The sequence below is a fragment of the Cnephaeus nilssonii genome (assembly GCF_951640355.1).
Source record: "Cnephaeus nilssonii genome assembly, chromosome: 7".
Classification (NCBI taxonomy): domain Eukaryota; kingdom Metazoa; phylum Chordata; class Mammalia; order Chiroptera; family Vespertilionidae; genus Cnephaeus; species Cnephaeus nilssonii.
The window spans coordinates 92,042,045-92,066,412 of NC_137078.1; the positions used below are offsets into that span (position 1 = coordinate 92,042,045).

Below are 24,368 nucleotides of genomic sequence, written 5' to 3' on the forward strand. Positions count from 1 at the left end.
ACCGGGCATGGATCTGACAGTTTGACCTCTTGATATTGCTGCTCCCTCACTCCTTTCCCAACGAACTTGATGCAGAGCCTACAACTCAGGTCAAAAGTGCCCTTTGGAAGGTGTGGGTCTGTGGTTACCAGCACAGCTGGGTTTCTGAGTGGTCCATCTCAAGAGAACCGGGCTCCGATTTCCCCACTTGTAGCCGGGTGTGAAATTCTAACCCAGCTGGAGACTGAGCTTCTCAAACTCCCCTTCTAACCCCTGGAGTATTTGAAGTCACAGGATGAAAAGAAATTGCATTTCAAAGGGGAAAAAAGTTTACTGAGAATTAAGGAGTTCGTATTTGTACAGCAATTAAAAAACAAACATGTTTTATTTTGGAGATTTGGATCGGACTCTGAGTTTTTGAATTATAATGTTACAGCAAGCACAAATATAGCTCAGACAAGAATGAGAAATCTAAATGAATTCAACATTTTAAGGCTCAAGAGACACGGTGTACTTCCCCGGGGACAGACCTGCTCCCGGATGTGCTCCAGTTCCTGCCCACATTCACTGCTCTTTAAGGAGCACTGGGGTTAGGGGAGGGGGAGGGGGGTCAATGGAGAAAAAGGGGAACATCTATAATACTTCCAACAATAAAGATAAATTTAATTTTTTTTTAATAAAAAAAAAAGAAGTACTGGAAGAGCAGATCACCAAAGTGTCTTATCTCGTGCTCCTGAAGGGATCAATTACATTGCGGTCACTTACAAAGCAGGGTGCATAAATTACTGAGCCTCCCTGAGCAGGTCTGGATGGAGGTGCGGGGTTAAGTAATCTCCCACAATTCCCTGCAGTGTATTTGTCTCCATTTAATCACATTTAAAAACTGAGCCTCAATGAAATGGAAATGACTCACCCAAGGTCACTAGTAACGCGACAGGAGCTGGATATCCAACTCTAAAGCCAGTTAAGCCAGGGCACCTGGAAGGGACAAGGTGGTGTCCCAAGGTGGTAGGATGGGGCAACATGAAGGATCAGGCTGTTATAAGCCATCATTTCTCAAAGAATGGGACTTTCTCAAAGAAACGTTCACCTTCCGCTTAATGTATTTCTGTAATAGTTGGATGGTTATAATCAATGTATTTTCTTCATTGTCTTTTCCCAACAATTTCACATGGTCATTCTTTAGACACTAATCCAAAGTAACTAACTGCCCTTGGTCTGATCTCAACCTCACCTAGCTATCTTCCTGATTATTTGGCTTCCAAGAGAGCTGGCTAGCGGAAGAGGGGGCACTGGCCAAGCTGACATCACCATATTGTCCACTGGAATGTCTATTTCTCAGTATAAATGAATGCAGCTCCACAAATATTTTCTCTTCCTAACCCCAATTTTTCCCAGGGCTTAGCAATCAGAAAGGAGCATTATAAAGTGCCAGTCAAAGCAGAGAAGAGAAACCGTGTCTTTTAGCCCAGGGACACACAGGCACTGGCTCACTCTTGGCCATGTGCAGGCTGTTTGTCTGGTTGATGTTTGACCCTGTGTCAGACAGCAAATAAAGGCTTCTTCATCGATTGCTGTGTTACAATTTCCCTTGACACTGGCTCTAGAATAAATATTGGGGTGGGTTTTAGAAGTTAATATAACGGGAAAAAAGCCAAAGATAGAGCTCTGGCTTCAGGCATGGCTGGATCTAGGCATCCAAACAATGTCATCAGCCCTTTTTCTGACTCGTCTCTATTTTTATTATTATTACTAGAGGCCTGGTGCACGACATTCGTGCACTGGGGGTGAGGGGGAAAGGGTCCCTCAGCCTGACCTGTGCCCTCTCGCAGTGTGACATCCCCCAAGGGATCCTTAGTGGTGCTGCAGAGGCGGGATGAGCCCGGCTTCTGACTGAGCAGATGCTCCCCCTGTGGGAGCACACTGACCACCAGGGGGCAGCTCCTGCATTGAGCGTCTGCCCCCTGGTGGTCAGTGCGTGTCATAGCTACTGGTCATTCTGTGGTTCGGTTGATTTGCATATTAGGGTTTTATTATATAGGATGTGTGTGTGTGTGTGTGTGTGTGTGTGTGTGTGCGCGCGCGCGCGCGCCCGCTGACCTTACTCTTAGGCAGTTTCTTTGCATGCAGTGGTCCTGGCAGCTCCAGAGTTCCATCCCCTAATTTGGAAATCAAGCAGAGAAATTTCTCAGTAGTCCCAACGCAAGTCCCAGAATTGAATCTTATTGGCTCGGCTTAGATCAGATGCCTATGTCTGAACCAATGGCTGTAGCCAGCAGGACGGAATACCCTGATTGGTCTTCCCTGACTCACATCACCTCCCGCTTCCACGGAACTGGGAACCACACAGAATGACCGTGGGGAGCAATGTTTGCCCAAAGGGAACACAGGCCACTGTAGAAGGAAAAACGGATGCTTAGCATGGGGGCAAAACAGATGCCCAGCGCTCCATCCGCGATCCCCTTCACCTTGATCTGGGGGGAAACAGAATGGAAAGAAATAACTGACAGTCAAACTGAAGACTAAGGAGAACAGCTGCCGTGGTCGGCGGCGGGGAGGGGGTGGGGAGAGGGGGGAGGAGAGATTAGATTTCAGAGACAGAGGGTCCAGGGGAGGGTGAAGCAAGAGGGCACTTGGGGTGGGGAAGAGCTGGATCAGAAGCGCTGGATTCTGCGTGGCTCTCAACAGGTGAGCTGAGAAGCGAAGGACCGCTCCTGAGTGAGGCAGTTGTCTGAGGGAGTGGACTTGCCACCCCACCCGCCCTCTGACGCTCAGGGCAAGGAGGTAAAGGGGTTACGTTTTCTTAATTGCCATGCTGCCCGTCTCTCAGTCCCACGGAGTCCTGCTAACTTGAGTCACCTTCCTGGAAGCTTATTGCCCACGCACAAACTGATGAGATTGAGTTCCCGGCCACAAGAGGCTGGGAACCCGACCTTGGACGCCAATAGATTCCTGGGAACCCGACCTTGGACGCCAATAGATTCCTGCCCCATGGAAGGCCCCTTGGCAGGCAGCCAGCAGGCCTGCCCTGACCCCAGGCTGCCTCTGCTTCCAGGCCCCCAGTGTCTCCTTTCTGCACTGGGCCAGGATTCCAGGGGCCGCAGATAGGACCCCTGGCAGGGGGCTCCCTCAGAGTCGGCCACGTGATGTGCCCAGCACACACCTAGTGGTGCCTACCGTTAGGTATGCGGAGAGCACAGCAGGGCACCGAGGAGATGCTCAGGAAGCAGTAACTGTAAATCGACTGTTCGGCTGGGCTTCCCTCGCCAACCTTCTCAGAACACTTCCCCATCTCTCTTTCTCATGGGCCACCTGCTCGTAAATGTGTTCAAAGCACAGACATTTGCCCCCACGGATCCTGGCACCCACAAGGTTTAGTCTGAGACCGCCTGTGGCAGCGCTTCTGAAAGTGGGGCCCCTCGTCCCCCTGTGTTGGAACGACAATGTTTAGATCCCCTCCAGACCTGCTGGGTCTGTCTCTGGGTTTGGGGGCTAGAGATCTGCCTGTTCAAAGGCTCCAGGGGGGCCCTGCCTGATTTGGCTCAGTGGCTAGAGCGTCAGCCTGCGGACTGAAGGGTCCTCGATTCTAGTCAAGGGCATGTACCTTGGTTGCGGGCACATCCCCAGTAGGAGGCAGCTGATCGATGTTTCTCTCTCATCGATGTTTCTAACTCTCTATCCCTCTCCCTTCCTCTCTGTAAAAAATTAATAAAATATATATATTTTTAAAAAGGCTCCAGGGGCGGCCTGGTGGTGGTGGTGGTGGTGGTGGTGGGAATTCTAACGCATCCCGAAGCTCACCAGCCCCGGGGCACCTGGCCCCAACTGGCCGGTTCTGATTCACTAATAGGCCCTGCCCACTTTGGCCCTTCCATCAGGTAATTCAAAGTCTCCAGGCCTGCTGGTTACTGATTAACTCTCGGGAAGAAATAATAATAATTGAAGGGGCAACACAAGCCCAGAGGCAAGCTGGGCAGCCCTGGGGGAGCGGTGCCAGACGGCTGCTGTCACCAGGCACCGAACCGAAGGACAAGGAGGCTGACACGCCGCCTGAGGTCAGACTCGGTCCCCGCAGCACCTTGTCCATGCCCAGGCCCTGAGCTGCCACGTCCCGCTGGCCCCCCTGCCCAGAATGGCCTGCACCGAGGCCCCACAGCAGCCAGCCCCCCACCGGCCCCAGCCCATCTCGGCAGGAACCGCCACCACGGGCCCTGCGGGGGGGCATCGTGGCTCCGCGGGTCCCGACCTGGAGTGCCTGGTGTGCCGGGAGGCCTACAGCTGTGCCCGACGCCCCAAGCTGCTGGGATGCCAGCACTCCTTCTGTGCTGTCTGCCTGAAGCTCCTGCTGTGCCCGCAGAACGACACCTGGTCCGTCACCTGCCCGCTGTGCCGCCAGGCCACCGCCGTCCCCGGGGGCCTCATCTGCAGCCTGCGTGACCAGGAGGCCGCGGTGGGGCGGCTCGCCCGGCCGTGCCCAGAAGTGTGGCTCTGTCCTCAGGAGCTGGTGACTCCCGCCGCCTTGACAGCAGGGCACCCCGGCTCGGCGGGAGAGGATGGGCAGGACGTGGCCAGCGCCAACCGCGTGGCCGCCCGGCGCCTGGTGGCACACCTGCTCCTGCTGGCCTTGCTCATCGTCCTCATCCTGCCCTTCATCTACCCCGGCCTCATGCAGTGGACGCTCGCCTTCATCATCGCGCTGGCCCTGCTGGTGGCCACCCTCTTCTGCTGTCAGCCCCGCGGCCGGGGCCGCGGCCGGCCCTCCCCCAGGACCCTCTTCTGCGGAGAGCAGAAACACAGCGAGATCGCCTCCGTGGCCTGTGTGCGCCCCGTCCAGGCACCCACAGCACCTTGTGCCTCTGCGGCCCCGATAGTCTCACAGTGAACAGGGTAAGGGGCTGTGAAGTAAAGCTGCTCCCTCAGGAGACGGAGTGCCAGCCAGACTCGCAAGCTAAAGCCAGATGCTGTCTCGGGTCCGGAACTATGTGCTTGGACGACAGACCTATGCCTGCCCCGGGGATGGCGCGGCTAAGCGGTTCGGGGTGGGGAGGAGACACAAATGACTTGAACCCTACATGGGGGCCTCCTGTCCCTCTGACTCCAGTGTTCCGGGTTTTCCTTCCCACACCTTGAGGAAAGGAGTGCAATATTAACGTGCTGAAGGACAAATAGAACCAGAACTCCGCTTTTACTGTTTTGTAATTTATGTGGCTGGTTTTATTTTATTTTATGGCTTGGTCTGGGGCTGGGTTTTTGTGTTTGGGGTCGTTTGTTCCTATTCCTGGCTGCTACACATTTTCCCTCCTGGGAAGTCAGAGCTCACGGGACGTCCTCCGGTGTCCCCGTCGATGCTGCCCATCTCATGCCCACCCCACCTTGCCAAAGGTCCTGGCAGTTTGGGTCTCCATTGTGTCGCCACGCCACCCTTCCCCCCCAAGAATGGAGGGAGAGAACCTGTATGGAGAAGTGGTACTCCTGAGGCCAGCAGGAGCCCCCACATTTAGTTGGCAGAGCTGGGAGGGTGGAGGGAATGCGGGTGGGTCTGGAATTTCCCAGTTCCGTGTCTTCCGGCCCTGACTTAACGGAGAATCTCCGAGTTGCAAGGGCTTCCCCCATGCCTGGCCCAGCTGCCCACCTGATGCGCTGCCCCCCACTCCAGAACTGGACACTATGAGTGCTGCCTTCTTTACTATTGCATCTCCCTTCCTGCTTGAGTGTTTTTCATAAAGAGGCCTCGTAAATGCAACGGTCCTCTGCAATAACCCCACCTTTCCCGCCTCACCCCGAGAGTCACAGTCATCTGAAAGGCTTTTGTATTTTTTCTTGGTCCTTTCAGCTCCGTAGCACGGAGGAATGACCTTCCACGGTCACACAGGTCAAGCCCCAGCCGGGGAGACCTGTGGGGTGCAGGGGAGTGGAGGGTGAGCGGTGACATGCTGTTTCCTTCCAAAGGCCATAATAGGAAAGCAGACTTGAGACCTCAGACGGGCCCCCCGAGCGCAATCCATTGTCCTGTCCTGTCCTAGAGACTCGCTACGGTTGACAGTACCTTTGTCGGGAGGGAGGTGAGAACTCTTGTCACCGGAGCACAGGGGGTGGACCCTGTGTTGGTGAACAGGGTCCTGTCTCTCAGAGCTTCCCTTTCCCTGAAATGAGCTGGTAGAACTGGAATATTCCTAACGCCCCTGCAGCCCAGGAGCTGAGGGCACTGCCGAGCCCCCAAGCAATGGACATGCATGGGCCACATCCCCTGTGGCCTGATGCAAAGGAAGGTCAAAATACAAGTGTGGGTGCAATTAGCTGTTCTTAAAATCTGGGTACCTTTTTCTCTTATAAGGTCCTTCCAGGGTAACTCGGTGACACCCACGCTATTGGTTTTATGGACTCCTGGTGCTGGAAGAGAATGTGTGAGTGGATGCGGGCATGTGTTGCCCACACCGTTAAGCCAAGGCCAAGTGGAACCCTGTCTCGCCCTACCTGGTTTGGCTCAGTGGATAGAGCGTCAGCCTGTGGACTAAAGGGTCCCGGGTTCAATTCCAGTCAAGGGCACATACCTCAGTTGCAGGCTCCTCCCCAGCCTGGGCCCTGGTCAGGGCTCGTGCAAGAGGCAACCAATCAATGTGTTTCTCTCACATTGGTATGTCTCTCTCTCTTTCCCCCTCTCTTCCACTCTCTCTAAAAATCAATGGAAAAATCCTTTGGAAGAAGAAAAGAACACCCTGTCTCCCCAGGAGGAGTTAGTGACAATGATTGTTTGTCATTTCCTGAGCTGGCCTCGGGCATGTGTGTTTTGGGATGGATGCCAGTAGGGTAGGCAAAGAACATTCTCTCTCCACTCACCACCATTCCTATTCCATCTAGTTCTTGGACCCTCCACCACCAAGAAAATCTTCACCAATATTACAGTTGTTAATGACAGCACCATTTCTACCATATTAATAGTGGGTGCATGTTTATTGAGTGCTTACTATGTGCCAAGCCCCGCCAAACTGCTTTATGTGCATTATCTAGCTGAATCTTCATGATAACCTATGCAAGTAGAAATCATTTGCCGATGAGGAGACTGAGGATCAGAGAGGTAAATTCATCTGCCTCAGGGTGCACAGCCGGCCACTTTCAGAGCTCCTTCTGCTCCATCATGCTGTGTCCTTTGCGTGGCAGTTCCAAAACAACCAGGAAGCTAGTGGCCACTTGTGGGCTTGCAAGGGAGAGTAGAAGACTAAGCTCAGGAGCCTCCAAATTCCAATGGCCAGGCACTCAGAGAGGCCAGAGAATTCCAGAACCTGTTGTCTATGCTAAAGAGAAAGAAAAGAGAATGATACAAATGAGATGGCTTTCCTACGGACTTTTACCACCCAGTCCCAGCCTCCCCTGCAGGGAGCTCTGTTGTCACATGGTCCCCAACCAGTGTACCCTCCCTCCCCCTGAGCACAGATGTCCTGACACTGCTGTCTCCACTCGCCTGGAAGCCCAGCTGGCCCCAAAGACCTTCTGGCCCCTGCAGTATGGGGACAGGGAGCCCCAGAGGCCAGTATCAGCCCATGCTGCCCTGCAGGGGAGCAGAGGAAACAGGCAGTGTTGAAAAAGGGTGTGAGTGGAAGAAACCAGGGAGGCAGGCCAAGGTTCAAAGCTAAGTTCTGACCCAGCATATGGCCAGTTACAGAACTTCTCTGAGCCTTCGCTTGCTCACCTGTGAAGTTGGGGAGGACACCATTCACTTCCCAGAGTCTCCATGACGATTCAAAGTGCTCCTGGATGAGAACCCTCTGTCCTAATGGGTGGCCTTTGTCATTAATCATTGGCCCCTGGGGTAAATGGGTTTCTTGGGGCCTGTTCAGGGGGCTGGCTTTGATGATAGGATAGAGAAGCCAATCCAAAGTGGAAACGTTGTCCAGGGCAGGCGATCTGATGGAGAACTTTGTGCTTAGGTCCTAAGGGGAGGTCCAAAGGATGAAGAATTGGGGGGAGGGAGGGTCGGGCAAATTTCATCCCCATCAGACCCATCTCCCAATCTGTGGCCTTGCAGTCAAACACACCTGCCTTGAATTCTAGCTTCACCACTTACAAGTCACCTTACCTGTCTGAGTCTCAGGTTCCTTACCCATGAGACAGAGCTTACAGTCCCTAGTTCATAGGGTTGCTGGAGGAATTAACAAAATAACCCTTGGTGAGCATTCAAGATCATAAGGAGGTAAAGCAGAGAAATGAAAAAAAAACAAGGAGAGAGAGAGGGTCGAGTTCTAGCAAGATGAGAACAGTCTCCTCTTATTTTATTCTATCTTATTAAAACCTGGCCACTAGAATTCACCTCCCCGTGACCAGCCTCAGCAGCAGCTATGTCCTCAGCAAAATATAAGAAAACAATCGTGGCTAATATGATTCTAATGCACTGTGGGAAGTATATTGCATGTATTAAATTACCTCTGGTATAAGGTAGATACTATGATTACCCCCAAATTACAAACAGGGATACTGAGACATAGAGAAGTTAAATAACTTGCTGGAGATCACACAGCGAGGCAATGGTGGGGCAAGAGTAGACTGCAGAGGCCCAACTCCAGAGTGTAGACTTGGAGTCACTTTGCTGTATCAAAAAGAACATTTCCGGCACATCATAAGCCCTCAAGATATGTGGGCCCCCTGGCCTGAAGGGTAAAGAATTAAGAAGAGTTGGCATTCCCTCATTGATTATAGCTTCCTGACTTAGTGGGTGTCTGGGGCTGAGGTTGTGGGAGCCTACCTGCCCCATTACCCACCGCCATGTTCTCATTGCACCTTCCAGCACCTGTTCATTGTGGGAACCTCTTTGCAAATGACTGCAGGAAGTGTTTCAGCCTTTGCCAGAGCAATTCACTCTTTGTGGCAAAGGAAAGCCTTTCCAGGAATGAAAGACGTTCCTGCAATTTCTCAGACTGTGGGAACAGCATAGAGCACATTCAAAGGGATATCAGATCGCTGCTCTTGAAACTGCCTGGAGCTATTCGTATGAACTTTGTATTCTTGTCAGAAGATCTTGAGATCCCTCTTTTAAAAGAAGGACTATTTACTGGGTCAGTAGAGAACTGTGAACAATTCAGAACACCATGAGATCTTAGGTCCATCCATGCATTTACTTATTCAACAAATATTGATTGAGCGTCTGCTCTGTTCCAAGCAGTGATCAGGGTATTTAATCTTGTTTGATAGGGCACTTTGACGAGGAAGGAAAACTAACACGTGCAAAGCGCCTATCATGGGTTGCATTGTGTCCCCCTCCCCAAAAGAAGCTAGGTTGAGGCCCTACCCCCACCACCACAGAATATGATCTCGTTTGGAAATAGGGTTTTTACAGAGATGATAATCAAGTTAAAATGAAGTCACTGGGGTGGGCCCTAAAACAATACGACTGGTGTCCTTATAAAAAGGGGGCATTTGGACCCTGAGGCAGACACACACAGAGGGAGGACAATGTGAAGACACACAGGGAGGATGCCATGTGACGATGAAGGCGGAGGCCAGGGTGATGAGGAGAAGCCACGGAAAGCCAACAGTGGCCAGCAAGCCAGCAGGAGCCAGGAGAGAGGCCTGGAACAGATCCCCCCACAGAGTTCTCAGCAGGAACCCACCCTGCCCACAGCTCGATCTTGTAGCCTCCGGAATTGTTGAGCCCATACATTCCTGTCGTTTAAGAAACAAGGTGTTGCCCTAACCGGTTTGGCTCAGTGGATAGAGCGTCCGCCTGCGGACTCAAGGGTCCCAGGTTCGATTCCGGTCAAGGGCATGTGCCTTGGTTGCGGGCACATCCCCAGTGGGGAGTGTGCAGGAGGCAGCTGAATCGATGTTTCTCTCTCATCGATGTTTCCAACTCTCTATCACTCTACCTTCCTCTCTATAAAAAAATCAATTAAAAATATTAAAAAAGAAAGAAAGGAAGAAAGAAAGAAAGAAAGAAAGAAAGAAAGAAAGAAAGAAAGAAACAAGGTGTTGTGACACCTGCCATACAAGGAAACCAATAGAGGACCTCTCCTGTACCTGTGCTTGCACCATGCCCCTTCACTCGGTTATTTCAACTTAAAGCTAAAGAACTTGCCCAGAGTCTTGTAGCGCGTGAGTGGCCATGTTGGGCTCATAATTAAGTCTGCTGGACTCCCAAGTTAGATCTTACTTCTCCCATTTTGTGGATGGGAAACCGAAGTTCACAGAAGCTCTGATATTCCTCCACACAAAAAAAGTGCCCACTATATCAGAGATGGAGTTGGAATCGGAACCCGCAATTCCTAATTTATCTTTAATCTATGCAACAACCATATGAGAATTACTTATTGCCCCCCATTTCACAAACTAAAGAGTTAAAACCCAGGGCATTAAGGCACTTACTTGATCAAGGTCACAAGCGAGTGAGTGAGGTACCAGAATTTGAACTCACTGACCCCAAAGCTATCTCTGCACTTCCCACTGCTCCACACCGCTTCCATCTGCAGCCTGTCAGCATTGAGAGGCTGGCAAGCTTGTCCTTCAGGATGCTTGAATGCCCACCTTAAGGGCTTGTTTGCTCAAAGAGGACAAAGCTGTAGTGGACATTTGTCTTCTTTCCTTTGTCTTATATTTGGCTAGTAATGAATAGGGTAGGGTGGGGCAGGTGGGGGGGGGATAGTGATGGAGGGATGCAAGTTTGAAAGTGGCAGCAGCAGCAGCAGACCAGATGGGCTCCACAGCTCTGGTCCTTGAGCCACTGGTTGATTCAGTGAACACTCAGGTTTCTTCTCTACAATTATTATTTTTCTTTAGATAGCCAGAATCCATTTCTGTTGCTTGCTGAACCAATACAGGAGCTGTCCAAGCCCCTGGTTTCTAAAAAAATCCCATCATGCCGAGACCGGTTTGGCTCAGTGGATAGAGCGTCAGTCTGCGGACTGGAGGGTCCCAGGTTCGATTCCGGTCAAGGGCATGTACATTGGTTGCAGGCACATCCCCCGGTGGAGGGTGTGCAGGAGGCAGCTGGTCGATGTCTCTCTCTCATCGATGTTTCTAGCTCTCTATCCCTCTCCCTTCCTCTCTGTGAAAAATCAATAAAATATATTAAAAAAAAAAAAAAGATTGCCAAAGTTGACAGAATCTTTAAAAAAAAAAAAAATTCCACCATGACCTGTAACCCTTCCAAAGCCCAAACAAGCTGCCACGAGCCAGGGAGCCGGGGAACAAAGACAGGTTCCTGTTGGGCCTTGGCAATGATGAAACTAAGACCTGGGCCTTCACTAAGACTGTTTCTCTCCACTTCTGTCTCCTGGCGCAGACACTGTGGGTAGGAACAGGACAGTCTTAATATTTGCAAATCTCAGGACAAGAACACAAAAGGATAAATAAGACATGCCCAAATCTCCTAACAGACAAGAACAATGGGGGAAAATATTAACCCAAATGGCTTTGACCCCAAACCCCTGCCACACAGCTTAGCTAATTCCAGCTGATGGTCCAATTAACAAAAAGACGTTAAGTTCTTTGGGGTCAAAGTTGCCTTGGAAACATAAACAAGAGATTGCTCAGCAATGACAATATCCATGGTAACCACAAGCCATCAGCAACACCCTCCGCCTTGACCTTCCTCTAAAGGTGTGTCCAGTCCCGCCCCACCGGAGCACTGTCTATTCTGCGCGTCATTTAGGAAAGAAGTGACCATAAACCATCTTCTGAGTCACTCAGTCTCAAGTTCATCATGACGGCCTCATAACGATGCTCTGTGGGAAGGGATGTGGGCTGCCTTCGGTGACATCACCCAGGCATTCAAAATCCCAGGCCAGGCCAGGCCCCACCTATGTCCTGGGAAGATGGCCATCTATGGGGCAGAGCAAAGGAGCCATTCCCTGCTGGGGATCCTTTATTTGCAACTCATATAAAGATCTCTGAACCTGTATTGATGTTTAAGCCTATGAAAGGGCAGGATAGCAGAATCAGCCGGATCTGAGATCAAATCCTGCCTCTAATGTCTTGTAGCTCGGTGACCCTGGCCAGTTATATAACCTCTCTGAGCCTCAGTTCCTCCCTTCCTCTGCGAAATGGGACTCATCTACACTGATAAAAGAGAAAGATGCAAATTGGCCATACCTTCGTGATGCCCACCAGTCAATCAGGAGTGAGTATGCAAATTAACCCAACCAAGATGGTGGGTTAATTTGCATACACAGGTGCCGATGCAGGCATTCCGCACCACCCCAGCTGCTCCGGGCCTCTGGGCAGCATGGGAAGGCAGAAAGGCGGCTCCAGGCCTGAGCGATGGCGGTGCCGGCAGCCAGGGGAAGGAAGGCCCATTCTTGCACAAGTCTTCATGCATTGGGTCTCTAGTAATAGTATAAACTACATAGGATTAAATGATATAAAGTCTGTATGAAAAGCATGCAGAGCCAGCCAGAAGGGTAATGCTAACCATGAATAACCAGTATTCATAGTTATTTCTATAATTCCTGAGACAATACAATACAATCATTTAGTTGCTCCAAATCTGATTATTCATTAGACTCACCAAGGGAATTTGTTGTTATTGTTTCTTTTTCTTTTCCCAGAGAAACTTGTTAAAAGTATAAATTCCTAAGCTTCCATACCCCCAAGAAATTCTAAACTGGGTAGGTCTGGGCAGAACCCAAGAACCTGTGTCTCCATTATATGCTTTTATTGTGCTTAGCCCATCGTAGGCACTCAACAAATCCAGGCCCTTCCTGGCCTGGACTATTACAACAGCTTCCTAACTGGTTACCTGTGTCTACACTTATCCCTCTGGCCTCCACAAAGAACCAGTGAGATCCTTTTGAAAAATGAGGTCACGTCACATCACTGCCCCAAACCCTCCACTATTGACCACCTCATGCAGAATGAAATGCACAGGCAGTGCATTACTAGCCTCCACCAGTGGTTCCTGACACTGGGCACACCTGAGAACGCCTGGTGAACTCGTGAGCAATACCTATGCCTGGCCCAACCCCAGACCAGCAGAATCAGAATCTCTGGGGGTGGGGCCCAAGGAGGGTTGCTAGGTAAAATACAGACCACCCGTTACATTTAAATTTCAGAGACACAATGAACAATTTATTTTAGTATAACCATGTCCTTGGCAATATTAAGACATACTCCTACTAAAACAGTATTTATTTGTTGTGGATCTGAAAATCTAATGTAACTGGGTGTCCTGTTTTGTTTGCTAAATCTGGCAGTTTTGGCCCAAGCATTAGCCTTCCCCCTGCTGTATCTGCAATGCCTACAACCTCACCTGCTACTCAATAAATTCTGGTTGGTTTCCTTCCTGGTTATGAAAAGGCTTCTCCCTCTAGCACAACCCCCTAAACATTCCTTTGGGAGGAGTTGATAGTAGACATCTTAGAAGAAGTATCTTTTACCAAGAATAATAGCAGCTAATTTTTATTGCATGTGTCCTGTGTGCCGGACACCACTCAGAGCCCTTTCGCGGTATATCCTCATGTAGTCCTCACAACAACCCTTGTGAGGGGCCTAGTGACCCTCCTTTCCCAGATGAGGAAAGTGACATTTTCAAAGTCCAACACCAAACCTCAGACATTTCAAAGGCATCCACGAGAGGGATAAACCTTCCCAGAAGGCCCTGCTCCAGACGCATGTCCACCAGGCGCCCTCGGGGCGGGCTGTGCAGGGCAAGTGGCAGGCCAGAGGCCTGGTATGGATTAGGTCCTGTGTGCTGTTTGGTGGGGATGACTGGGGTGCCGGGTGGGCAGTGGGCATGGCTGTAACTGGATCCAATGTCCAAAGTCAAGAGTGTTCAATACAGGATCTCAAACCGAATTAGAGACGGGGCAACGCCAAGACATTGTGCAGAACGGTGCCTGGCTCCACAAAGCCCGTCTGGCTGGAAGGGGCCTCCAGACGCTGAGAGGAGGGCTGGCTGGAGGCTTTCTGTCGGCATCACTTCCATAGGGTTACTCATGTCCCATCTTGACAAGGCCCACATGCTCAGATACCACTCCCTATGCCCCTGGCGCGTGCGCACTACTAACCCAGTGGACATTCACAGTAGCCCTCTAGGTAGGCAGAGCGATTCTTGGTCCTGATTGGCCAGTGAGGAGATGAGCAGAGGAAGACCCAGAGCATTCTACAAGGCATGCATGAGTCACGGATTCCACAGTGATAGCTGGTCCCTGACCCCACCCACAGCCTTTTCCATTCAAGGTACTGGGCTGTCTTCACTGACAGAAAGGGCAACAGCCTTTGTAGCTGCAATGATTCATGCTTCCGCTCTGGTACTCATTAGCTCTGTGGCTTCTGCATGGCCTAGACCTGAGCCTCAGTTTCCTGTCCTGTAGAATGGGTATGATAAGCATGCATAGGGTAGCTAAGGGAACAAGATCCATTCATGAATTCATTAAATGACCCTGAGCACCTACCAAGAGCCTGGCACAGCCCCTGGGGCTGGGCACATACAGAGGACAAGGCAGCCAAGACCCCCATTCTCTGGGCTTTTAAATTCTAGTGCGGGTGGCAGATAATAAAGTGCAAACTGAAAATGAACAAGATAATTCCACAGAGTCAGAAATACTACCATTAACTAGAACAGGACTGGCAGCCCAGTATGTGATTCCCCTGCACTTAGAACAGTACCTGGCACGTAGTAGGTGCTCAGTAAACAGGTGTTCAATGACTGAGTGTGCTGGGTGGTTAGGGAAGGCTCACAGATGCCAGCCTGAGCGGACACTGCAGTGAAAAGCTGGAAACAGACGCAGGAAGAGGAAGGTCTGGGGGCAGAGTGCCCGGCACCGGCACCTCACATGCAAAGGTCCTAAGGCTGAACGAAAGCGCGTTAGAGAAACTGAAAGAAAAATCAGCGAACGCATGGATACCCCAACATCCGCAAGCTTCCAAGTGCCGCCTCTGTGCCCGGGAAGGGTGTTTCTGTGGCTGGCTATTTGCTTTTCCATCATTTACTTTGGAAGATTTCCACCCAAGTCGCTGCTCAGCCCTCCCCTCCCGGCTGAGCGTCTCCTAGCACTTTCTGCAGACAACCCCGCGGGCCTGCGCCGCCTCCCGCAGGGCCATGGACCCACACCCCGAGCTTCGCGCCGGGGTTGGCCGTCACTTCCTGACGCCGGCACCCCCGTCCGGGTGGCGGGTGGCGGCGGGACAAGCCAGGTGGGGCTGGAGCCGGAAGGCCCCGCTCGCAACGCACGTCCCCCGGGCGGCCGGGCCCGGCGCGGGGCGGGTGCGCAGGGCAGGCGGCGGGACCGGCCGGGGCCGGCGCGGGGCGGCGGGGCCGGGTCAGGGGAGGAGCCGGGCGGGAGGAGCCCCAGCCGCCTTCCCCTTCGTGCCGCCGCCGCCTTCGCGTCCAGGTAAGGGGCCAGGTCCCGCTGAGGCCACTCCCCGCCGCCACCCCCGGGCCCCACGCGGGAGCTCCGGCCCTCGGCCTCCCACCCCGCCCTCCGCCCCTCGTGGGCGCCGATGCACCGGGAGTGCCCCGGAGACGAGGCTGCCTGGTCGTGGCTTGTTTTCTTTCCGAGCCGGAAGTGCCCTTAGAAATCACGTGGGGAGGCAGCTGGGGAAACTGAGGCGTGGCGGAGCCCTGGGGCTGTCTCCTGCCGCCCAGCTCCGAGCCCTTAGCGGTCACCCAGCCCCTCCTTTGGTGAGTGAGGCCACTGCTCTGGTCCCAGGAGGAGAAGGTACTTGCTCAAGGTCACCTGGGGTCACTGGGCGTCCCTGTTCCCACGCAGCTCCCCCATCTCCCCTCCCCCCTCTTTCCTTGCCCCTGTAGCCTCTGAGCTCCTATCAGACCCTCAAGCTGGAGAAAAGCCCAGGCCCCCGGTGTTACAGGCCGGCCTGACTCCTCACCCAGCCGCTGTTGTTAGAGGAGGGAAGAATTGCTGCTGCTAACTTTAGGGTGGGCTCTACAGCTCAGTAAACTGAAGCTCAGGGAGATGGGGTGATTTTCCCAAGACCACACAGCAAGGGAGGAGAACAGGGTAAGAACCTGGGTTACCCCACCCTGCAGCCTGACCCAGTGCCTGGCACAGAGTAGGCCTTCACAGTGCCCTTCTCTGCCCTGCCCTGGGTCACACAGGGAGTCAGGAGCACAGCCAGGCTGGAGCCAGGGTCTTGGCCTAGAGACTACTGACTAACGCAGAGTAGGAGTCAACAGGTGGTTCTCCTTTCCCTAATCCAGTGTTCACTTCACTGCAGAAAACAGGAAACCCCTTTAAGTTTTAGCGGTATCCATTCATTCATTCAACAACTATTTATTGGGCACCTACTGTGTGCTGGTGTGTGCATTGTTTAGGCCCTGAGGATACAGCAGTGAACAAGACAAGTGCCGCCCTCCAGGAGTACACCCCAGAGAGTGGAATAGAACACTGCCCTTCAGGAGAGGGTGAGGGGGTGGGTGGGGGACTGGGCAGAGAGGAGAGACCATTGGAATCTTCCCACCCTGTGAAGTACGTAAAGAGGACAAAGAAGGGCTGAATCGCACAGCCTCCAACCCTCTGAGCCTCTGACCCTCGCTTGTTGGAGATGCTCAGCCAGCCTGAGCTTTCACCCCACCCCCAGGGGTTTGGGGGTGAGGGGGCTAGGTGGGTAGAAAGTGGTCCAAAGGAAGCCCTAAAGCAAACCTCAGCGCCTGGGAGCCTGGCATGCCACTTCCTAGCTGCGTGATCTTGTCCCGCCACCTCTCTGGGCCTTTGCTTTCTAATACAGTGGTGGTCATAATACTTCACAGAGCTGATGATACTGTGTCGAAATGCTTCGTAAATGGCAAAGCACAATCCAAAGCGTGGCCTGTGTCAGCGGCCCTGTCACGCCAGGTGTAAGCTAGGGTGTTTCTTTAGAGCAGCGGTCGCCAACCTTTCGGACCTCACGGACCACCGGTTGGCGACCGCTGCTTTAGAGGCTCTAGGCACCCTGCCGAGAACCTGCTATTGCTCTCAGTAAGAAGATGTAAGAGGCAGCGATGGGGGTGGCTGAGTTCCAGGTGAGGAGACCGCCCGGCACTAGAAGTGGGATGCTCACGTCACAGTCAGCACGTTAGCGTTTGCAACCCTGGCCGTCACGGGTGCAGCATCAGACAGATGTGAGCTCAGGTCCTAGCTTTGCGGCTTCCTCACTGAGTCCTCTTGGACAGTGTCCTCATTTGTAAAATGCCTGTCTCCGAGGTTGTCATGAGGATGGAAGGAGCCACAAAGAGCCCCAGGCAGTGTCTGCCGCGCTCGGGGAGCCTTTTTGCGTTTTGGGCCTAAGGCCCAGGAGCGGTTTGCAGGGGTGCAGTTGACTGACGAGGTAGCATAGCTCAGCGTGTGAAGCGTATCGGGGTCTGAGCCTGCAGAATTTCTCATCCGCCTGAACCCAGCTGTCCCTGCCTGGTGCCACCAGGTGACCGTGGTTGCTCAGCCACCTGGGCCTGCACACGTGGGACCTGAGAGGACTGCTGTATGTTATACACTGGGGCCTCAGATGAGATGGGGGCCCCGCTGCCTTGGATGTGGTACAGTGGGCAGAGGGGGGCTGGAGTGGGTCCAAACCACTTTCTTTTTATTTTTTTAAATTATTTTTTGTAGTTTGTGTTTTTAATATCCTTACCCAAGGATATTTTCCCATTGAGTTTTAGAGAGAGTGGGAGGGAGAGGGAGAGACAGAGAGAAACATCAATGTGAGAGAGACCCATCGATTGGTTGCCTCCTGCATGCACCCCAACCAGGGCTGGGGAACCTGCAACCAACGTATGTGTTCTTGACCGGATTCGAACCCTGGACCCTTCTGTCCACGCGGGCTGATGCTCTATCCACTGATCCAAACCGGCTAGGCCAACGCTCTTTCCACTTAGCTACCCTCCACTGGGCAGCCTGATGGATTTGATTGTTCCATCCTCTGTAAAACCCTGCTGCAGCTGTGCATTTTCTCAGGGTGAAGAACAAAAGCCTTAGCACGGACCACAAGGCTCTACACAGCCCGGGCCCCACCTACGCTGGGCCTCCTCCAGCCTGTCTCAGGGCACGTTATCAATGGCCCTCTGTGCTAGAGGCACACTGCTCCCTTCCTCCCCGAGCCTCTGCCCATGCTCCTCTAGACCACTCCTCCTCCCTGTCTCACTTTTCCTAGTTAACACCTCCTCGTCCTTCAGATCTGCGCCCAAACTAGACTAGTACCGCAGGTCACAAGATGTCCCAGGTACATACGTGGGAGGTGTAGCTCAGGTGGATTTTTACACTCTTCACTGGGAGTAATTTCTGCCTGTTCGCTGCACTTCCCCTGAACCATAACTCCCAGGCCTTCTGGGGCTGGTCCAAGTTCGCTTAGAGGGATGCTCAGTAATGAAATCTACCTTTAGGGGTAGCTCTTGAGCAAATATAAGGACCTCGCTTTATATAAAACTACTAGAGGCCCAGTGCATGATTGAATCATGCACGTGTAGGGTCCCCTACACGCTTTCGCTTTCGATCACGGGGGAGCTGGGTGCCTGTCTGCTGGTGCACCAGGCCTTTCAGAAGCCTCCGGCGCGGCGAAGGCTTCTGAAAGGCCTGGTGCCTGAGCGGACAGGCACCCAGCTCCCACGCTTCTGAAAGGCCTGGTGCCGGAGCGGACAGGCACCCAGCTCCCCCGCTTTTGATGGTCCGCGGTGGGACGTGAGCTCGCTGCCCCAGAGGCCCCTTCTGTGCCGCAGCACAGCCATGGCGCAGACGCTGAGCTCGAGCCGCCGCTGACACGAGCTCAGCGTCCCACCGGCCCAATCGGCCACCCCGGCCACCCCGAGTCCCGCCCCCCCCCCGCGCCTCCTGGCCAATCGTGGGCATAGCGAAGGTACGGTCAATTTGCATATTTGTCTATTATTAGGTAGGATATTACCATGACCGGTTTGACTCACTGTATAGAGTGTAGGGTCCCAGGTTCGATTCTGGTCAAGGGCATGCACCTAGGTTGCAGGCTCTTCCCTAGCTCAGGCTCTGGTTGGGGTTTGTGTAGAAGGCAACCAATTGATGTTTCTCTCTCTTTCCCTCTCTCTTCCATTGTCCCTAAAAATCAATGGGAAAAACATATCCTCAGGTAAGGATTAACAAAACAAACAAACAAACAAAACTGTATTGTCCTTCAGCAAAAAATAATGCTGAACTTATTTCTTAGTTGTGGGGGCAGGTGCTCATTCATTCGTTCTTTCACCTACTCTCCAGGCACTGTTCCAGGATACATCCGGGAACATGATACAAACGCCACTGCCCTCATGGAGCTTTCCCTAGGGAGAGAAACAGACCACCAACAAGCTGTAATCCATCATCAAGTGGTGGCACATTCCAGAAAGAAAAGTCACCTATCTCTGGGGGAGGGGGAGTGGTGGTACCCGCTGTTTTAGAACCATATGAATACCAAGAGAGCTCTGCTGGGGAGTTGGGGGGAGTACAGGTGTCCCCAGCACCATCCACTGCCACCCTGACCCTCCTCGTCATGGGAACAGGCACAGAAGCAACCAGTCATTAAACCCGAGAGGAGGTGGGGTGGCCCAGACAAAGCCTCAGGGGCTTCAGAGGTGGCAGGCCCCACTTGAGCTGGACAAATCCACGAAGTCTCCTGGCAGTACCTGCGCCCCTTCAGTAAAGTGGGGAAGAACCTGGGGTTGAAGTCACACAAGCCTGGGGGCTATATCCTGTGCAGCCTGCACCTCTGAGCCTCAGTTTTCTCATCTGTAAAATGGGTACAGTGGTAGTCTTCCTCGTAAGGTTGTTGTGAGGCTGACATGGGATCATGAGAGTAGACCCACTGGAAAGAGTCACTGATTTTATTATTAGACTGCTTTTGGAAAAGGGCACCATGTGGACAGGAGGATCTACACGCAGAAAAAAAACAGCACGAGCTGAGGCCCGCGGTGGGAAAGCCGGCATGGGCTGGACGCAGTGGATGGCTCGGTCTGGCTCACAGCCGGCTGGAAGAGGGGGAGTAGAGGAACATAAAGGTGAAAAGGCAGATAGGCCCATCCCAGAGATGCTGGGGGCTGGCTGAAAATGAGATGCTAGCCTGTGGACAGATGGGAGCTACCGAGAGACATCTCATTTGGTGGTTTTCAAACTGTGTTTGAAATCTTTCTGGCCACTCGGCCAAAGAGTAGGAGTGTAGCACCATAGTTAAGATGGCTGCCTTAGGCCTAAGACCCAGGCACAAATCTAAATTCCATATCACACGTCCCATGACCTTGACCTTCATTTCTCAGGGCCTCTCTGTTTTCATTTCTTAGGAGATAATAACACCTACATTGTAGGATTTTCAGGAGAAAACAAGATGATGTGTGAAAAGAGGTGGCACATGACTAAGCATTTGCTGTTATGATTTTTAATTTTAAAAATTTAATTGTTATTGCCTGGCCGGCATGGCTTAGTGGTTGAGCATTGATCTATGAACCAGGAAGTCACGGTTCCATTCCCAGTTAGGGAACATGCCTGGGTTGTGGGCTTGATTTCCAGTAGGGGGCGTGCAGGAGGCAGCCGATAGATGATTCTCATCATTGATGTTTTTATCTCTTTCTCCCTTCCTCTCTGAAATCAATAAAAACATATTTTTTAAAATTTTAATTGTGATTAAAATACACAGAGCATAAAATTCAGTCTTAACCAATTTTTAAGTGTACAATTCAGTAGTGTTAGGTATATTCACATTGTTGTGCAACCAATCTCCAGATCTTTTCATCTTGAGACTCCCTACCCATTAAACAACAACTCCCCACCCCACCCCCCTCCCTCCTGCCTGTGGTAACCACCATTCTACTTCCTTCCCTATTGATTTTGATTGAGTCCCTCATATAAGTGGGATTCCACTTAGCAAAATGTCCTCAAATTTTACCCATCTTGTAATATGTTAGAAAGTCCTTTCTCTTTTTAAGGCTGAGTTATATTCCATTGTCTATATAGAACACATTTTGTTTACCCATTCATCCATTGATGGACACTTGGGTTGCTCCCATCTTTCAGCTATTGTTAATAACGCTGCTGTGAACATATTTGTACACCCTGCTGTACACCCTTTTTGAGACCCTGCTGTCCATTTTCTGAGGTCTACACCCAGGAATTATTTACGGTTATAATTTGAAGGCAGGGTGTTGAGGGCTTCCCACTGTACTTCCTCTTGCCCACCAGAGTAAGAGCAGTCCCTGGAGCCCTATGGAACAGTTTGAAAACCAGGGAGTCAAACGAACCATTACAGACGGCGCCATTTCTCCCCCTTGCTTCCCAGGCAGATTTGGCTCTTGAATTATTTTTTAATTATGCCAAGTGGGAACCTCTATTCATTCAACAAATGATTGTAAGTGCCTACTGTGCTTACATGTGGGCAGAGGGAGGTAGACAGTAAGCAGTAAACATAGACAAGTAAATGACATAGTGTGTCAGACAGTGATGTGTGTTCTGGAGCAAGCAAGGAGCCAGGCAAAAGGGCCTGGGATGAGAGGCTGGGACAGGGTAGCTTCAGTGAGCTGTGCGATTTGAGCCAAGGCCGGAGGGAGGTAAGGGAGTTGGCCAGGTGGTTATCTGGGGGAAGAGTATACCCAGCAGAGGGAACAGCCAAGGCAAAGGCCTTGAGGTGGGAATGTGCCTGATGGGATCCAGGATGGTGTCGCTGGAGCAGAATGAGCGAAGGGGACAGAAGAAGGAGGGCAGATTGCACGTGGCCCAGTCGCCATTGTAAGGATTGTGACTACGGGTGAGGAAGGAGTCGTCGGAGGTTTGGAGCAGAGACGGGGCATGATCTGACTTCAGGCTGGGTGCTGTGTGGTGGATAGCTAGGGGTGAGGGCAGAAAGAAGTGGGAGACTTGGGAGGAGGCTCCTGCCAGAGAGAGGATGGCAGCTTGTACTAGAGTGTGAGTCGGGGAAGAAGGCACATGATAAATGTGGACAACGTGTTATAGAGCTTGGGTGCCCACCCTGATGGCATCCTGTCACCCCAGCACCCCGCCCATCCTCCAGATTGCTAAAGTGAGGCCGGGATGGGAACTTTTTGTGCCAACATCCCTTTTTTCTTCTGGTCTGTAGTGGGATTGTCCAAAACCCTCTGGGTTCTTCTCTGTTGGATCTGTTGCCATGGAGACCTCCTGAGATGCTGCATCTACCAGTGGCTTCCAACTTACCTTCCAGACAGAGGTATAGAATGAATGGGTTTCTCTCCCAAATTGCTGGAGAAGGGGAGTGGGGAGTAAACTGGGCCTGCCTCGAATCCTCCATTCTGAGACCATCTCAAGTGTGTGTGTGTGTGTGTGTGTGAACTCTGATCTACAGTCTTCGGAATTTCTGGCTAAAATCAGTGCTATAGCTCTATTTTTTTAATAAAGGATTTCTTCAGCCAGACGCTTCTCCTTCTCCTTAGCTCTAGAACAATTAGACAATTAGTTTTCAGCCTTCCTGTGACACTGTAGCCATTTCTCTAGTTGAAATGCTCATTTTATTGTACTGCAGACTCATTTAAAAATGCAGCTAACCAGAAACGATAAAGAGAACAACACACACACACACATGGGCACAGGCACATCAAATTTGACCTTGGCCTTCACTGGCTGCTCCAAGTTAAAAAAAAAAAAAAAAGGTAAAATAAAGGCCATCACTGTAGCATGTAAAGAAAAACAGAAGAAATTTATTCTTGCATGTGATCTTCTAAGGGCCCAGGTCATGGGGTGTTAAGGGTAATTTAAAAGATTTTCAAGGATGATATTGACCCGATTTGATTTTCTCCTCCATGCTGACTTCAGAATTTTTCATCTTCCTGAGAAGAAAACCCACGTATTGTTTAAGGCGTTAGTCAACAAACTCTGGCTGAACACCTACTGTGGGTGCTTGCAGACTAAGGATAGATATTTGTGGGATGTCTGTCTACCCCCACTACTGACAAAAATAACGCAGCCAGTGTTTTCTTTGGTGACGGGTAATGTGACTGGCAAAAATCATAGTCGTCGGGCATCAAGACAAGGTCCTAGACAGAGTAATCCCTGTCCATCCCATAGCTGGTCTTTGCAGTCTGGCCACGGGTCAGTGTTTGCTTGCTCGTCTCACTGTGCCTTTGCTGGTTCCCTGAGAGTCGGGGCTCTTCTGGGTCCAGTGCAGGCCTTGGTGTCCTGGTGACCGTATCCTGGTCAGACCCAGGGGCAGAGGCCCTGAGGACCAGTATGCACAGTTCAGTTGGCACATCCCCTTACCCCACAGCTGCCACACACTCCCACAGCTGGAATAGTTTGGGGCCCCGCCCATCTGACTGGACAATCCATAGAGTTGGAACCCTGGGCACCTCCATCCCACCATCGTGGATGGCTGGAAATCCCTGTCTGTCCTGCCAACCCTTACATCCTTTTTGTTGATAACAAAACCTATTGGTCAGAGGAGTGGGACTTAACTGTGACCTCAGCCCTGCAAGGCTCGGCTGGTCCGCACAGGGCCAGGACTCTCTGAGGTAAAGCACTCCCCTTCTAGGGACCAAGAACAGAATTGGCATTTTTAATTAAAGCTGTTTTTTCTATGATGAAAGCACCAATAAGCTTGTGACAGAAAATGTTAAAAATACAGAAAAATGGAAAGAACAAAAACCAGTTACTTCTTGTCCCACAGCCCTACCACTGAGAGACAATGATCGTTAACATTCTAATGTATTTCCTTGTGATCTTCATGCTCCATGAAACATTTTTTAAAAACGTAACTGGAATTGTATCATATAGACAGTGGCATGCTATTCACCACCTCTCTGAAAAGTAAAATCCCTCATTTGTAACAATTGCCAGTTTCTGTGGTGTAAATACTCCCATCATGACCCATTTCAAGGCACTAACATCACTTCTCACCAGCCAGTATGAGCCTGTAGCAGCACACCATATTCTAATTTAAAATCGTGTCTATTTGTTTTTCTGACTTTAAAATCAGTACATACTCATGATTAAAAATTCATAAAGCAGAAACGTAAAAGGAAAATTTGAAATAATCCACAATCAATCCTTCCCCCTGCTTAGAGACAGCCACCGTCACCATCCCGATGCAAGTCCTAACAGTCCCGTCGCTATGGATAGAGACATAAAATAATTCAAATTTTCTCCTAAGGGCAAAAGTAGTACATATATATGGCAGGAAGTTGGGGAATCCAGAAAAGTCTCTGGCATCTCAACTTCGGAAATAACTTTGGAGGATATTCTCCCAGCCATTTTTCTTCTCTGCACTTTTTAAGATGGTTGGACTCGTAGCTTTATTCTCTGAGTTCGTAAGGCGTGGTACAGGCACATTCCCATGCCCCATAGAAGGTGAACATCCAGGGGAAGGGTGTTATCACTGATAACTTATTAAAAACCCTCCGGAGGCTTAAAGAGGCAGAAAATAATATTCTAGTTCCTTGGGATGAAAGCAGGCCATTAGGATGAAGTTCAGTTTATTTGAAGCTTTGGGGAACCCTGGGTTTGGGGTTCTGGGACATC

General features: G+C 51.3%; 2 protein-coding genes across 8 annotated transcripts in view; both read left to right on the forward strand.

Moving 5' to 3' along the window:
- Nucleotides 1–4,096: 4,096 nt before the first annotated feature.
- On the forward strand, nt 4,097–4,861 carry RNF186 (ring finger protein 186; the record flags this gene model as incomplete). The annotated part of the gene is made up of 1 exon (XM_079777876.1): nt 4,097–4,861. The coding sequence occupies exon 1, from the start codon at nt 4,112–4,114 to the stop codon at nt 4,859–4,861; it is 750 nt and encodes a 249-aa protein (XP_079634002.1). The 5' UTR covers nt 4,097–4,111.
- Nucleotides 4,862–15,061: 10,200 nt separating this feature from the next.
- Nucleotides 15,062–24,368, forward strand: part of TMCO4 (transmembrane and coiled-coil domains 4) — a 71,975-nt gene continuing 62,668 nt past the window's right edge. For 2 of the 7 annotated variants that reach the window (XM_079777999.1, XM_079777998.1), the window contains exons 1-2: nt 15,190–15,296; nt 21,958–22,065. The gene's annotated coding sequence lies outside the window, so the exon portion shown is untranslated. Of the gene's footprint in view, nt 15,100–15,189; nt 15,297–15,905; nt 15,924–21,957; nt 22,066–24,368 lie in introns of those variants that run through there. The other 5 variants (XM_079777995.1, XM_079777993.1, XM_079777994.1 and 2 more) reach the window with 4 other exon arrangements.